The 13,047-nt window shown below is 41.5% G+C and overlaps 1 protein-coding gene across 14 annotated transcripts in view; it reads right to left on the reverse strand.

Annotated features, from left to right (window-relative positions):
- CADPS (calcium dependent secretion activator) overlaps positions 1-13,047 on the reverse strand; it is a 374,509-nt gene that overhangs the window by 213,960 nt on the left and 147,502 nt on the right. For all 14 annotated transcript variants that reach the window (XM_074957378.1, XM_074957382.1, XM_074957385.1 and 11 more), the window contains exon 4: positions 2,034-2,114. In XM_074957378.1, coding sequence (XP_074813479.1) covers positions 2,034-2,114 — 81 coding nt within the window. The remainder of the gene's footprint in view (positions 1-2,033; positions 2,115-13,047) is intronic.

Consider the following 13,047-nt stretch of genomic DNA (forward strand, 5'->3'; position numbering starts at 1 on the left):
GTTGAGCCCTGCAAAAGGGAAGTTTCAGAATATATTTGTTTTAGGAGCTTTCACATGGCCTAGTCTCATAGGCCTGGTAGCAGCTTGTTTATGTTCTACTGTCCTTGGGGGAAATGAAAATGGTATATTTATGTTTGCAAATATAACTCGTGCAGTTGCACCCTCTGCTGACTGCCAGTGAGCTATAAATAGGACTGCCCTCATTCAAAAATGTAGTAAACATAAAGTTAAATACATAAATAAATAGGTAGAACCTCTTGAATCAATACCCAAATGACCAGCTAACATTCTCAAAACCTTAGATGCTGACAATACTTCATGTAGAGTTTCTCTTAAAGAAACAAGAGACGGTTCAATATTTTCCTTAAAATAATAGGCCACCCTGATCTAAAAGAGGGGAAGGAGAGTCAGTTTTGATGATCTGCCACTAACTTGCCATATGGCTCTCAGACAGCTCATTTTCTCCATCTGTAATATAGGGATCATACCAGCTACCCTCCCAAGGATGCAGTGATGAAGGTTTGTACAGTGCTTTGAAAAATACAAATCAATCTGTAAGGATGTGATGTACCCACAAGTGCTACTGCTAAATAATTAATAATAGACTACAAATACATACTTTACTTAGAAGCAGCTTCAAGATTGCATTCCTTGTGGAAGGCTTCAAAATTCTGGTACAATAACCACATTTATACTTCAGGGAATTACAGTTTATCATGGAGGGACTCATAGTGTGTCTTTTCTTCTCTAGAATAAACCAGAGGGGGTCAGAATTGGCCATTCCTTTTGTGGCAGGGGTGTTGATCAAATCTGTCTTGTAAAATCCATTCAGGATTATTTTATTTTCTGGCCCTGTCAGGAAAGTATGGAGTCTTATTTGCTCACTGATATGGGAGGGCTTTGACAGTGTCAGATTTTTACCAGATATATAAAGAGACTGACTTTTTTGTGTTTGCAAAGAGGAGCGTGCATGGGTGTTTATCCTCAGGAACGAGGAACCCACCTGAGTGCCACTGACGGGGCTGGAGATATGCTGGCAGTCTGCATTTGGCAGTCTGCATTTATTCTGTATATTTGGCGGGAAAGGGCAAAACCAGCTTTTTCACAACACTGGCTGCTGGTGGAGGTGGGGAGTTCTGATTTGTTATTTGCATCCTGAATTGAAGTGTATTTAGTTTGCTGATTAGATTTCTACTAGTTTTTTTGTTTTCTCTTTTCTTCTCATGGGGTATCCTGTCCTGACTATTGACTGCAACATTTCAGTTAGATCACAGAGGTACTGAGCATGGTGCTGCAGAGCAAACAAGTTATGCCGTTCACATTTGGGGTTTGATATAAGTCTTAGGAGATCTGGCAAAATCAGAGGTGAAATCCTGGCCCCAATGAAGTCAGTGGCAAAGCTCCCAAAGCTATTATCCTTCTTAGGTCACCTGAAACTGTGTGAGAGTTACCCTGATACCAAACAGAGAAATGACTTGCTTCAGCAAGCTGTGGTGTGGTTCCAGATGCTTTGTTGCCGAGGTTAGTTTTGAGGGAGGGCTCATAGGCCTGCTGCACTGGATAGATATCAAAGGCAATTCAACTGTAACACGCGAGGAGGGTACTGTCCCAGACAGGAGTCTGACACTAGGCCAGGAGAGTGCCAATCCACCCTCGCTCAGCGCTGATATTTGGCCAAATGTGGTTCTGTGTGCACTAGCAAGTCTGGAGTCATTGAGGGAAGGTTACCTACTGGCAGGGAAAGAAACAAACAAAGGAACCAACCCCAGCTCCTAACAAAATAGCTGCTTCTAGGAAAGAAACCCAAACATCTCAGAGTGCCATTTCCAACATCACCTCTCCAGCGCCCACACTCATCCCCCAAAAGGAATTTGGGGCCTGACACTAAGAAACACAGAGTGCCAGTTGATCCCACTAATTTCACTGGGAGCTGTGGGGGCTCAGCATCCCTGAGGAACAGGCCCTGAGAAGAGGGGGGCATGGTGGCTCCAGAGAGCTATGTATGTGCCAGTTACTAGTTAGAGTTTTCTTACCTTGGCAATTTGATCTGCCATTTGAAGGCGTCCATCTAACTCTCGTCTGATCTGCGCTGCTTGCTCATCTGGATTATCCAGCTGTGTGGCAAAACAGAAAAAAGGTAAACTGAGGATTTTTAGGATGAAAAAAGGCCACCACAGCACCACCCAGGAGAAGCTTGTTCAGCTTCTCAGAGTGTATGACTTCATTACATTATTATTTAACATTTGTATTGTGCTAGCTGTGACAGGCACCAATCAAGGTCCAGCCCCTTTGTGCAAGGCACGGTACACGCGCATATTGATTCATTTTTCCAAAAATTCTTTAAACAAACATGCTCGGTTGAATGCATTTTGTCAGATTCCATTAGATGCCCACGTAGCTACCTCTGTGAGTAGAAATTCCATCGTGGACAGATATATGAAGCCCTCTGGGCTGCTGGGCCAGTTCTACGTTCAGTGATGTGGGAAAAACAGTATCATTGCCACTTACAATAGCACTACTGCAGAGGGCAGCAGAGAGGAGCAAATGGGGACGTAGAGTTGGTCTCACAGAGGCACATGAGTAAGGCTGAGTCGATCAGATTATGTGATTTTATGTGACCTTTGCAACTTCAGCCCCGCATGGCAGGGCTTGGGCTGTCAGCCCTGAGCAGTGGGGCTCCAGCTTCCGTGATTTATTGTTTATTGACCACGTCCTGTTAGTGACTTTTACTAAAAATACCCATGCCAAAATCTTAGCCTTACACATGAGGCATGGTGGGAATTCACTGGAGATAAACTTAGTGTATGCTCTAAGGCCCAAATTTCCTTGCTTCTAGGGCAAAGTCTACCCTGCCTTTTCACATTATGCTTTCTTCATTAGTTGTGTTACCTATAGGTCAACATTTTAGGCTTCATTCAGGCTCCTGGGGAACCCAAAGGCACAGTTCTGGAATGCACTAGCCTCCTGTACAGATTCCTGACAATAATGGCGGCATGCCTTTATGTAGCACGTCAACCTACATCATCAGAAGATAACTGTACCTATATAAAAGGGGAAAGGAAGATGTTTTGCTGAGGAGGACAATAACTCCAAAACACACTTCACCGTCTCTTTTATTTTTCAGGCTTTCACTACATTTGCTAACCCCCCCTACTTTCAAGGACATAGCAACATCCTATTCCTTTAGCATCTTGTCCTCTTCCTCCAATTGTTCATTTTCAGCTTCAGGTTCTGGAATACAAGCTAGGGATTCATGCTCTGGACTCTCATCAGTACTGCCATTGCAACTATTATGCACAGCGAGTGCTCCAGGTTCTTGTTTGGTCTAAAAATACGAGGAAAAGCTGTGGTGACCAGGGTTCCAGTTTGTTCAGCAGAGGACGTGACAGGCTGCTCTTGAAGTTTCCATTGCATTTTATTTTTGCTTTAAGTGCCTTGCAGTGTCCCTTGTGTCAGATCAATTTGGTCTGTTGGAGATTTTAATTAACCAACTGTGACCGATGGGGAGGGCATTTAATGGCAGCTAATGACTAATGGCGGGAGGTGAAGCCAAGCGCCTAGACTGTGGCTGGTCAGCAGATGCCTGAAAGCACTCTACCCAAAGGTCATCAGTACTGTTATAAGCCGCTAAGATATGCAGGGGTAGGTAAAAGAGTAGCTACCTTTTCCATTATTTTTATTTACACATTTGTTGAAGTTAGACGTCCCATCACACATTTCCATGGACACAACGTACTGTTTTCAGCACTGCTCTTTCCCTAAGCAGTTAAAAGCAGAGGCTCAGTCCTGAAGTCTTTCATGAGGCAAAAGTCCCAGTGATTTGGTCCCAAGTGCTGAGGCTATTCTGAGAGGGCCACACTGGGCACCAGTTTCATTTTACTGGCAATAAAAAGCATAGATAATAGATTCAAAAAGAGTCTTAACAGATTAAGAGAGAGAGAAATAAAAGAGGATACTCTGATGTGTTATTGTTTGAAGGATTATATCAATATCTTTGTGATTCATGCATAGTAATTCCTAGGGAATTTAAAATTTCAGTGTAATATCCACATTTACATAAACACTAGGCTAGCCCCTCAGCCGTTGTGCATCCACTGAAGTTACTGAAGCAATGCTGGTTTACACCAGCTGAGGATTTGGCCCATTATATTAAAAGGTCTTGAATCTACTGACTTCCGTAGCAATTTGGACTGAATAAAGATTGGGTAAGGGCTTCACTACCACGTCATACAGGAAATGACTTCCTAGCGTGCAGGGATCAGAACAGTGAAAGTATAGCTGTGCCTTTCTATTTGTTGTGCGCTATATGCAAGCGTACACAATATTCACCTTGACACACACTCGCTTAACCAGCCCTTGAGAATTCTTAAGGCCATTAGTTTGCATTGCAATGCTATTGTGTGTCTTCTCTCTCTCTCTCTTTTTCCTTAAGACCATAACCCTCACTACAGCCAATCTACATCACCAGTTAGCTGAAGTGTTCAAGGGCGAGATCTTTTCACAGTCCGCTGCGTGGAATCCTGCAGTGTGCTGTTCGCAGTTGCACTGACTCTGAAAGCTCTGACAGGAAGGAGGAGTTAGGAGTTGCATGTGACAGTTAAGCACGCAGTTCCAGCAGGTTTCTATGACACACAGAGGCTAACTCTCTCTTACATCAGTGTAACTCCGGGGTAAGTCCATTATTTTCAGCATTGGTACAAGTGTAAGTGAAATCAGAATCAGACCCAAAAAGAGCATACAGGAGGGAGGACCGGATTTCCAGTTAGGTACAGTAGGCATGTGCTTAGGGGCACCAGCGTTCTACGGATGCCTAAGAGTTAAAAGTGGGTTAAAAGTTTCATTTTTTTTTTTTTTTTTTTTAAACAGAAAACACGAAGGTCAGCTGTAGGCGGAAGCACTGAAGATGCTGTGCCTAGCGGCACGTAAAGTGTAAATCCATCCCTGATAAGAGGAATAAGAAGGTGCCAACTAAGGCTTGGCAAGCCAGTTAACTGGCCAGTCAGCTACCTGCCTATTTCACCACAGTCAAATATAATCAAATATTTCAGCAAGAATGCCCTTATGTAGGCAGTGGCCTACCTTTCTGAATGTTAGCAAGCTTACTTAAATGTCTCGATCACTCGCTTTACTATGTGCTCAGGCCATCTGATGGGAAAAAGATGAACTAACTGAAAGTTGAGCCTCTTGATTCGCTGGAATCTTCTAGAACAGAACACTGCATGCGGGTGTGTGTCTTTATTTGTACACAAGGCCACCAATGCACATAGCAGTTTACAAAGCGCATTAAAATGATGATGATAAAGATATAGATGAAGCAACTGAAGCTGTTAAAGAAAGAGATAATGAAAAGCAAGGTACTTGAGGAGCTGGCCTGCTGCCTACCTACCATAAGTGCACTTAAAGAGGAGGGTTTTTTTATAATTGCAATATTTGTTTTATTGCATTTTAACTTCGTTTTTTTCATTTGCAAATGTTCAGTCTTAATGTTTGTATTTAAATGCTAACCAACCATTGCTAAAAAGGTAATAATTATTCTTTCATTTTTAAGAACTCAATTTCATTGTATTTTGCCTTATTCTGAGCTCAAACAACTCAGTTAAGTCACTTTTTTTTAAATAATTAGGCAAATACTTATCCAAGGCTAAACTTACAGGAGACCAGAGAATCTTACTCTTTATTACTGTTCTAATAAATTACTGCTTTAAAGGGTTTGACCATTTTCGACATTATTCGACACTATTTGACCAAGGTTTGACTGGTCAAGTGACCAAGTATTTTTGGACCAGTCAAATGCCCAACTTTATGCTGACTTTATAGACACTTTCCCAACTATAACGACAGTTTAAACTCCTTCGGGGAAGTTGAGACACAACAGGAACCTGAAAACTTCAAATCGACAATGGGAAGTAGAAGTGCTGGTTGCAACGCTTCTTTTGACCAGATACAGGAGTGTCATCCAGCTCTGCAACATTAAACACTTCAATATTGTTCTGGTTCATCTCTCTTTTGTAAATATCCCTTAATGCAAGTGGAAACGGAGTCTCCTGTCTCAGTTTACTAGTAGTATCTGTTTAGGAGACTGGGGAAACAAAAACTAATACCTAGGACCACGATATTCGTTCTGTGACAGTACCAATGCCACTTCTTATCTCTTGTAAGAAATAACTTATCAACCCCCTCCAACTTTTACTGAAGTCAACCACATTTAAGTTAGGGTTTTCTTTCTCCTAGCCATTATCTTGTCTTGCTATTTGGCTCTTCTAACAATGATGGTCAGATGACCTGTTCTGCCTGTTGGAAAGCAACATCACCTTAAGACATTGTACCACTAGTGCTGTCAGTCACAGCTTCCCACAAAGCAATTTTATAACCTGGATTACAGTTCCTGTAACTATCTCCCTATGTATTATCCTTCTCCAGAGACAAATTGCTCCACAGAGCAACCACTTGCCTGGTGCAGTGCAGTCTGGAAAGTTACAGCTACAGCAACCATTCTAGTTTCAATTCCCAATATGACTAGATAGCAGCGCTTAGGTTTGAATGTATTTGCAATATGCCATCAAAACACTGAACAGACAGGTATGCCATAGTTTCCTTCCTATTGTCTCCTTGCATAACTTAAACATTTCTTTTCCCCTCAGATATGTATGCATGTGTATGTATGCTGATGTGCTTTAGTAGGTCTGATTTCCCAGAGAGTTCAGTCATTACAGCTGGCTTTGAGGGAATATATATTTCTGACACAACTGAAAGGCCTCAGTCACTGATTTAACGCAAGCAACAAACCTGCTAAGTAGTGTGGGCCTGATCCAAAGCTCACTGAGGTCAATGAGAGTATTTCTATTCCTGTCAATGACCCCTGGCTCAGAATTATTTGTACTCCATTCCCTGTGGCTGTGCCACAAATATTTCATAATTTAGTCTTTTAAGATCAGAACTCAACACAGTGTTGCTCTGGATTCTTATAGGAAAGCACTATGTGGCTATGATCCTGAAACCAATAGGAGCGGTGGGAGCTCAGCTCCTCTCAGGATCAGGCCCTCTGTGACACTTTGTTAAACCCTCCCTGCTGCACCACGTTCCCCAAATACCTTCCCCATTAACAAATGCATTGTGTGGACTTGCCTCCACTGGACTGGACAGACTCTTTCAGAGCAGCTCCGTTAAATGCGGGAAATGTACCATGCCAAGTTCCCATTTCCTTTAGAACTCTGAAACAGGAATTGTTATTCCAAGTTCGATTTGAGTGACAGTAATTGAGGTTGATCACATTACCCCAAGTAACCCGCATTCTAAATTTAGAAATCAAGGATGCTGCCTTCTAGGAGAGCTGTCCTTCTAATATGCTAATAAGCCAGTACAATGCCTGACAACAGCACTTTCTAGACTATCAGGATTTTGCAGGCATTTTCCAGTAACGCTGCAGCTGGAGAAAACAGTGTGAACCTCTCTTGTGAAAGGAAGGATATGACTAGGGAAATTATTTGTGTTATGAGGATACATCCACAGCAGCATTCTCAGTCCTGGTCTGGAGGGTAAAGCATTCCTTTTTAAAAGGAAGCGTTGCCATGACCAGTTGAACAAAGCGATATGAAGAGCCACACATCCTTACAATTTTAAAACATTATGCAAGCTTTTAAAGTACTTGACTCCCAATAACATGGCAGCTCCATGGCTACCACTCATTCTTTGAAAACTTATCCAGAACTAGTCTGTAGCATAATAGTAGTGAAACTTAGGCCTGGTCTACACTGAAACGTTAGGTTAACATTGCTAAGTTAACCGTAGCTATGCCAACCTATCCCTGAGTGTAGACACGGCTAGGTAAGTGGAAGAACTTTTCCGTCAACCTAGCTACTGCCACTCAGAGAGGTGGATTACAGCTACAGAAAAACCCCTTCCATCACCGTAGCAAGCATCTACACTACAGTGCTACAGCAACATAGCTACAGCGCCACAGATGTGCTGCTGTCGCACCCATAGTGTAGACATGGCCTCAGTTTACCAAATACAGTAGAAGTCTTTCTCCTTGTAGAGTAAGGACTAGTGCTAACGAGGGCACTGATCCTAGATCAGGAATGTTGAAATATAATTTGCTTGTGAAACACAGTTAAACAGTTAATGTAAAATAATGACAGGTTTCAGAGTAGCAGCCGTGTTAGTCTGTATTCGCAAAAAGAAAAGGAGGACTTGTGGCACCTTAGAGACTAACCAATTTATTTGAGCGTAAGCTTTCGTGAGCTACAGCTCACTTCATCGGATGCATCCTAAGTTATCCAAGCAATATTGAACAATCTGGTGACAGGAAACTATCCCGGAATAGCAATCAAAGCCCAATTTCTTAGCTAAAGAGTCAGCAATTTATTTTCTGCAGTATGTATGCATACTTTGTATTCAAAAACTGACAGCCAAATATATAAATGATTTACAAGGTCAAAGAGAAACTGAATTAGTCTGGTTCTGCATTATGACTTTTTATGGGTATGCTATGAATAAAGCAAAGATATAAATCATAAGGTTGCCCCAGTCAATTAAGTCTGAAAAAGTATTATAAATCTCAGTGTACATAAGATATGTCACATATGCCAGTTTTTTTTCAGCAACATGTCAGAAATACAGGACATGCTCAATTTCCAATTCTACTCTGCTCATTACACAACTGCCTAGTTGCATATTGGGTCTTTTCTTATGTCTATCCACACATGCCATTATTTCTTTCCGTTTGCGCTGACGAGAGATTTACCTTGGTGCTACAGTTGTTAAAAGGTTTAAAAATATGTAGATTTGACTCAAACTAGGAACAAAAATGTATCAGAACCAGAGTTGTCTGCATTTGAATGTACAGCAGGGTACATTTATTTGTAGTTACCAAATGTTGACTGTTCCTTTACAGTAAAAGAATCTGGCAAAAAAGATTGGCTTATATACAAACTGTTTATGAAATATTCTTTGACTGGATGCAATATTTTTTTAAAAGGAGGTTACTGACATAAGGAGGACTTTAGTAACAATCCATCCTATGATTGTGGACAATTGATACACCCTCGACAATTTATAAACCCTACTCAAGAACTGTTTCAGGTTATTAATAGAGCCTCTTCATTATGACAGCGTTGCCAATTAGCATTCAAAGTTGGAGTCTACGACACTGAGTCACACCATGAGAACGTGGCAAACTCAACTTCTGTACTTTAGGGACATCGTGAATAAAAGACACTGCACTTTAGGAGGAGGAAGAAAAGTCAGAGGAGAAGGAAAACAACCACTAGTAATTTAACCTGAACTATTTTAAACAATATGGAGTGCAACACTAAGATGAAGCAGTAAAGAAATCTGAATCAAACCAGTTTCAAGTCTTATACTGTTCAGTTTGCTACTAAGACACGTGCACATCCTGAACCATGCTTTATGTTTTAAGGTGATCAGCCAAGATTCTGATCTCAGTTATATCAGTGAAAACCAGAAGGAACTTCATTGGAGTTAATCTGGGTTTTCATCAATTAAAAATAACAGGCCACCATTGATCCCAGCTTAAATGCTCTAGCAAGGGCTTTGTTGTTACAGATTAAAAACAAACCCATCAAAGTGCAGTTGTAGTCAAAAAAGTGACTGGACAGGCTATCAGAGTGCCATATTTATTTCCTCTTCATTACATGCACCTCAGACTGTTTAAAACGAGAGAGGGAAGAAAGCTCTTCAAACCCAACCTATTTCTGAAAAACAAAATCAAGCTATGACTGCGCTTTCTGCTTTTTTAAAATCAGCAGCAGTAACGCTGATTTGGCAGTCAGACCTTAACTGCGATGGTTGAAGATGGGGCTGGATACAAACCAGCTGACAATCCCAGAGCTACACAGACTCTGTTAGCTGTTAACATTAGACTTTGTCAATAACATAAGCAAGCTCTGATTCATAACACGTAAGGAGTAAGAACTGATTTGACTCTTCCATTCTATTTGTTCACAGAATCATGGAAGATTAGGGTTACAAGAGACTTCAGGAGGTCATCTAGTCCAACCCCCTGCTCAAAGCGGGACCAACACCAACTAAATCACCCCAGCCAGGGCTTTGTCAAGGGCTTAAAAGCCTCTACAGATGGAGATTCCCACCACATCCCTAGGTAACTCATTCCGGTGCTTCACCACCCTCCTAGTGAAATACTGTTTCCTAATTTCCAACCTAGACCTCCCCCACTGCAACTTGAGACCATTGCTCCTTGTTCTGTCATCTGCTACCACTGAGAACAGCCGAGCTCCATCCTCTTCGGAACCCCCCCTTCAGGTAGTTGAAGGCTGCTATCAAATCCCTCCCCCCTCTTCTCTTCTGTAGACTAAACAAGCCCAGTTCCCTCAGCCTTTCCTTGCAAGTCATGTGCCCCAGCTCCCTGATCATTTTCGTTGCCCTCCACTGGGCTCTCTCCAATATGTCCACATCCTTTCTGTAGTGGGAGGCCCAAAACTGCACGCAATACTGCAGATGTGGCCTAGGAAAGTAAGACTACAATACCACACTTCAAGTGAAGTGTTGTGCATCCTTAAATAGTTAGGCCTGAAATTATCATAATGAGCAACACAATTAGAAATATCCTCATGATGAACTAGAAGGATTTTTAATAAAAAGATGAAACATACAGATATATTCTTCAATTATTAGCCTGGCTTTTAAAATATACAGCTTAGATGTGACAAACACCGTCTACACTATTGTCTCCAACCATACAAGCCAGCAGCAAGTGCAAGCAACAGCCTTGCACTGCTTTTGAATATAAGACGTTGGCGATGCAGTACCTCTGCTTTTTACAAATCATCATAGCAGCTTGTGGATTGTTGCAAACAGTAATTTGCTTAATCAGAACAACCTAAGTGATGCTGTACAAGAGACAAAGATGAAAACAGCCCTTGAACCTGGAGAGCGTACAGTCTCAGGGTTGACTCTGTGCTCATTGATATCCATGGCAAACACTCATATGCATTTCAGTGGTGCAGGATCAGACATTAAAAAATAGCCTTTCAGGAGACAGAGCGCTGGGAAATCCAAGAGAGGCAACAACTAAAGTGTTCTATTCGCTCTCTGTCTCTGAAGAATGGGTATGTCCAGGACCATATCATGGACTCGCCTGAGCTGGGGGTCTGCAGAGAAAGCTCACCTTCACGTTACAGGAAATAAATTAACACTTGACTCAAAATGGCCACCTGAACACTAAAGTCCATAACACAAAACACTCCATCACTGACCCATGACCTGGCCACGTTTGTTAGGTTAAGACAGGGAGAACCTTCCTTTGCTGTCGCAGCCTCACCCAGAACTGCCTTTAAAAGAAACAGCCAGCCTTTTTTTTTTAACTGGCCTGCTGGGGTCCTAGGATTGGCTTCTTCTTGCTCCTGGCCCTTTTAGCCACTGGAGGACCAACAAATAGCCAATCCTAGGAGGTTTCTATAGGCAACCCCTGAAGGTCCAAACTCACTGCTCTTTTCCACATGGACAGCATCATAGGGTGGGCTGTGCCAAGGCAGTGGGACCTCCAGTAGGGGGCAGCAAATGCCTGGTATATCCTGTCACAATCCCCTATATATCCTAAGCATGGCAGTCTTGTAGGCTGCCAAATACAACAGCATTAACATCAAGGAATACAAGATATAAAAGGCAGGCAAGGAACATCATTATTATTATTATTGTTCTTTTTATTACAGCAGTACCTAGAGATCCCAATGAAGATGAAGGCCTGACTGAGCCAGGTGCTGTACAAAGAGAATGAAAAAGAATCCACGGTCTGAACAGTTTGTTATTTAGTTAAATATTGGATCCAGTCAAGCTGGTATAGAAGATTAGAGGGAGGCTGGTGAAAGGAAGACAAGGTTAGTAGCAAGAGTAACATACTCACACACACCAGCTACAAGCAGAACTGGCAGGTTTCAAGTCCAGTTCTTTTTCTTAGTTTGCTTTTTTTAAATAAAAGGGATTATAGTGAATCTCTGTGAATTTAGTCAAATTTAGATGTATACAGAAGAAAACGGTCAATTTTTTTAGTTGTGCGAGAACAATAATACACCCACCATTATATAATGAAGCCGCACTTACCCAAGTCCCTTTGGGTGAAATTCACCCCCTGTGCATAGGGGCAGCATAAAGCCTATGACCATCTTGAGACGTAGTTCCCTTGAGTAAGCCCTATTTCAGTGAGGCACCGGCCTTATGCTGACTCATTGCAGAGAGCTGAATTTCACCCATTTAAACTAAAGGTCTTATCAACATAGTAGTTTAACATACTACTATTAACCATTTTAAGAAGATATTCATCAACTGTACTGCTTCTATGGCTGTGATGCTAAGTACAGGCTTGTATGCATTTAATAATCAACCTACATACTGCAGATTGGGTTGTGCTTTTTGGAACATTAATATTCTCTGAAACACCACCATACAAGTGGAAAATCATGCAACCACAATACCCAAAGGCTTCAAAGAAAAAGTTTTATGGTGCTTACCACTCAACCATGACATGTGCCATCTAACTCAGCAAATGGTTGATTAAATATTTCAAGGTAAACACAATGTAAATCTGTGCTGAACAAGATAACAATACGGGTGACAATTTGCAGCTTTGATGTAGGGCTTTTAGAGGGATCTTTTTGCTAGTAAAAGGTGGTTTGACTTGGTAATGTACAATGAGAAAAAAACTGAAAAATTCATAAGCTTCTTTTAATTAATAATTAATCTGTAAGTCAACGTAGTCTAGCAATTTATAGTAGCTGACACCATAGAGTGCTGAAGGCTATAAAAAAAAATCAAATGCATGCCTTCTGAATTGATACGTTTCCTGGCAGCCCTTGGTTTCTTATCAGAAAGCCACTGCTCCCACAGATAAAGCAGGCTGTTTTTGACATAAGACAGAAGGACACACTGTAATATATTCTGCATTGTGAACTGTACATGATGTCCTGGAATACCATTGATGCTGTGCTCATAAAAACTGGGGATCTAAATTTTTAATTTTTGACGACTCCCCAGTCAGGTGGATGTTGAATTTTCTCTTAAAATTGGAAATGT

This window comes from Natator depressus, chromosome 7 (assembly GCF_965152275.1).
Source record: "Natator depressus isolate rNatDep1 chromosome 7, rNatDep2.hap1, whole genome shotgun sequence".
In the NCBI taxonomy this organism is placed as follows: Eukaryota; Metazoa; Chordata; order Testudines; family Cheloniidae; genus Natator; species Natator depressus.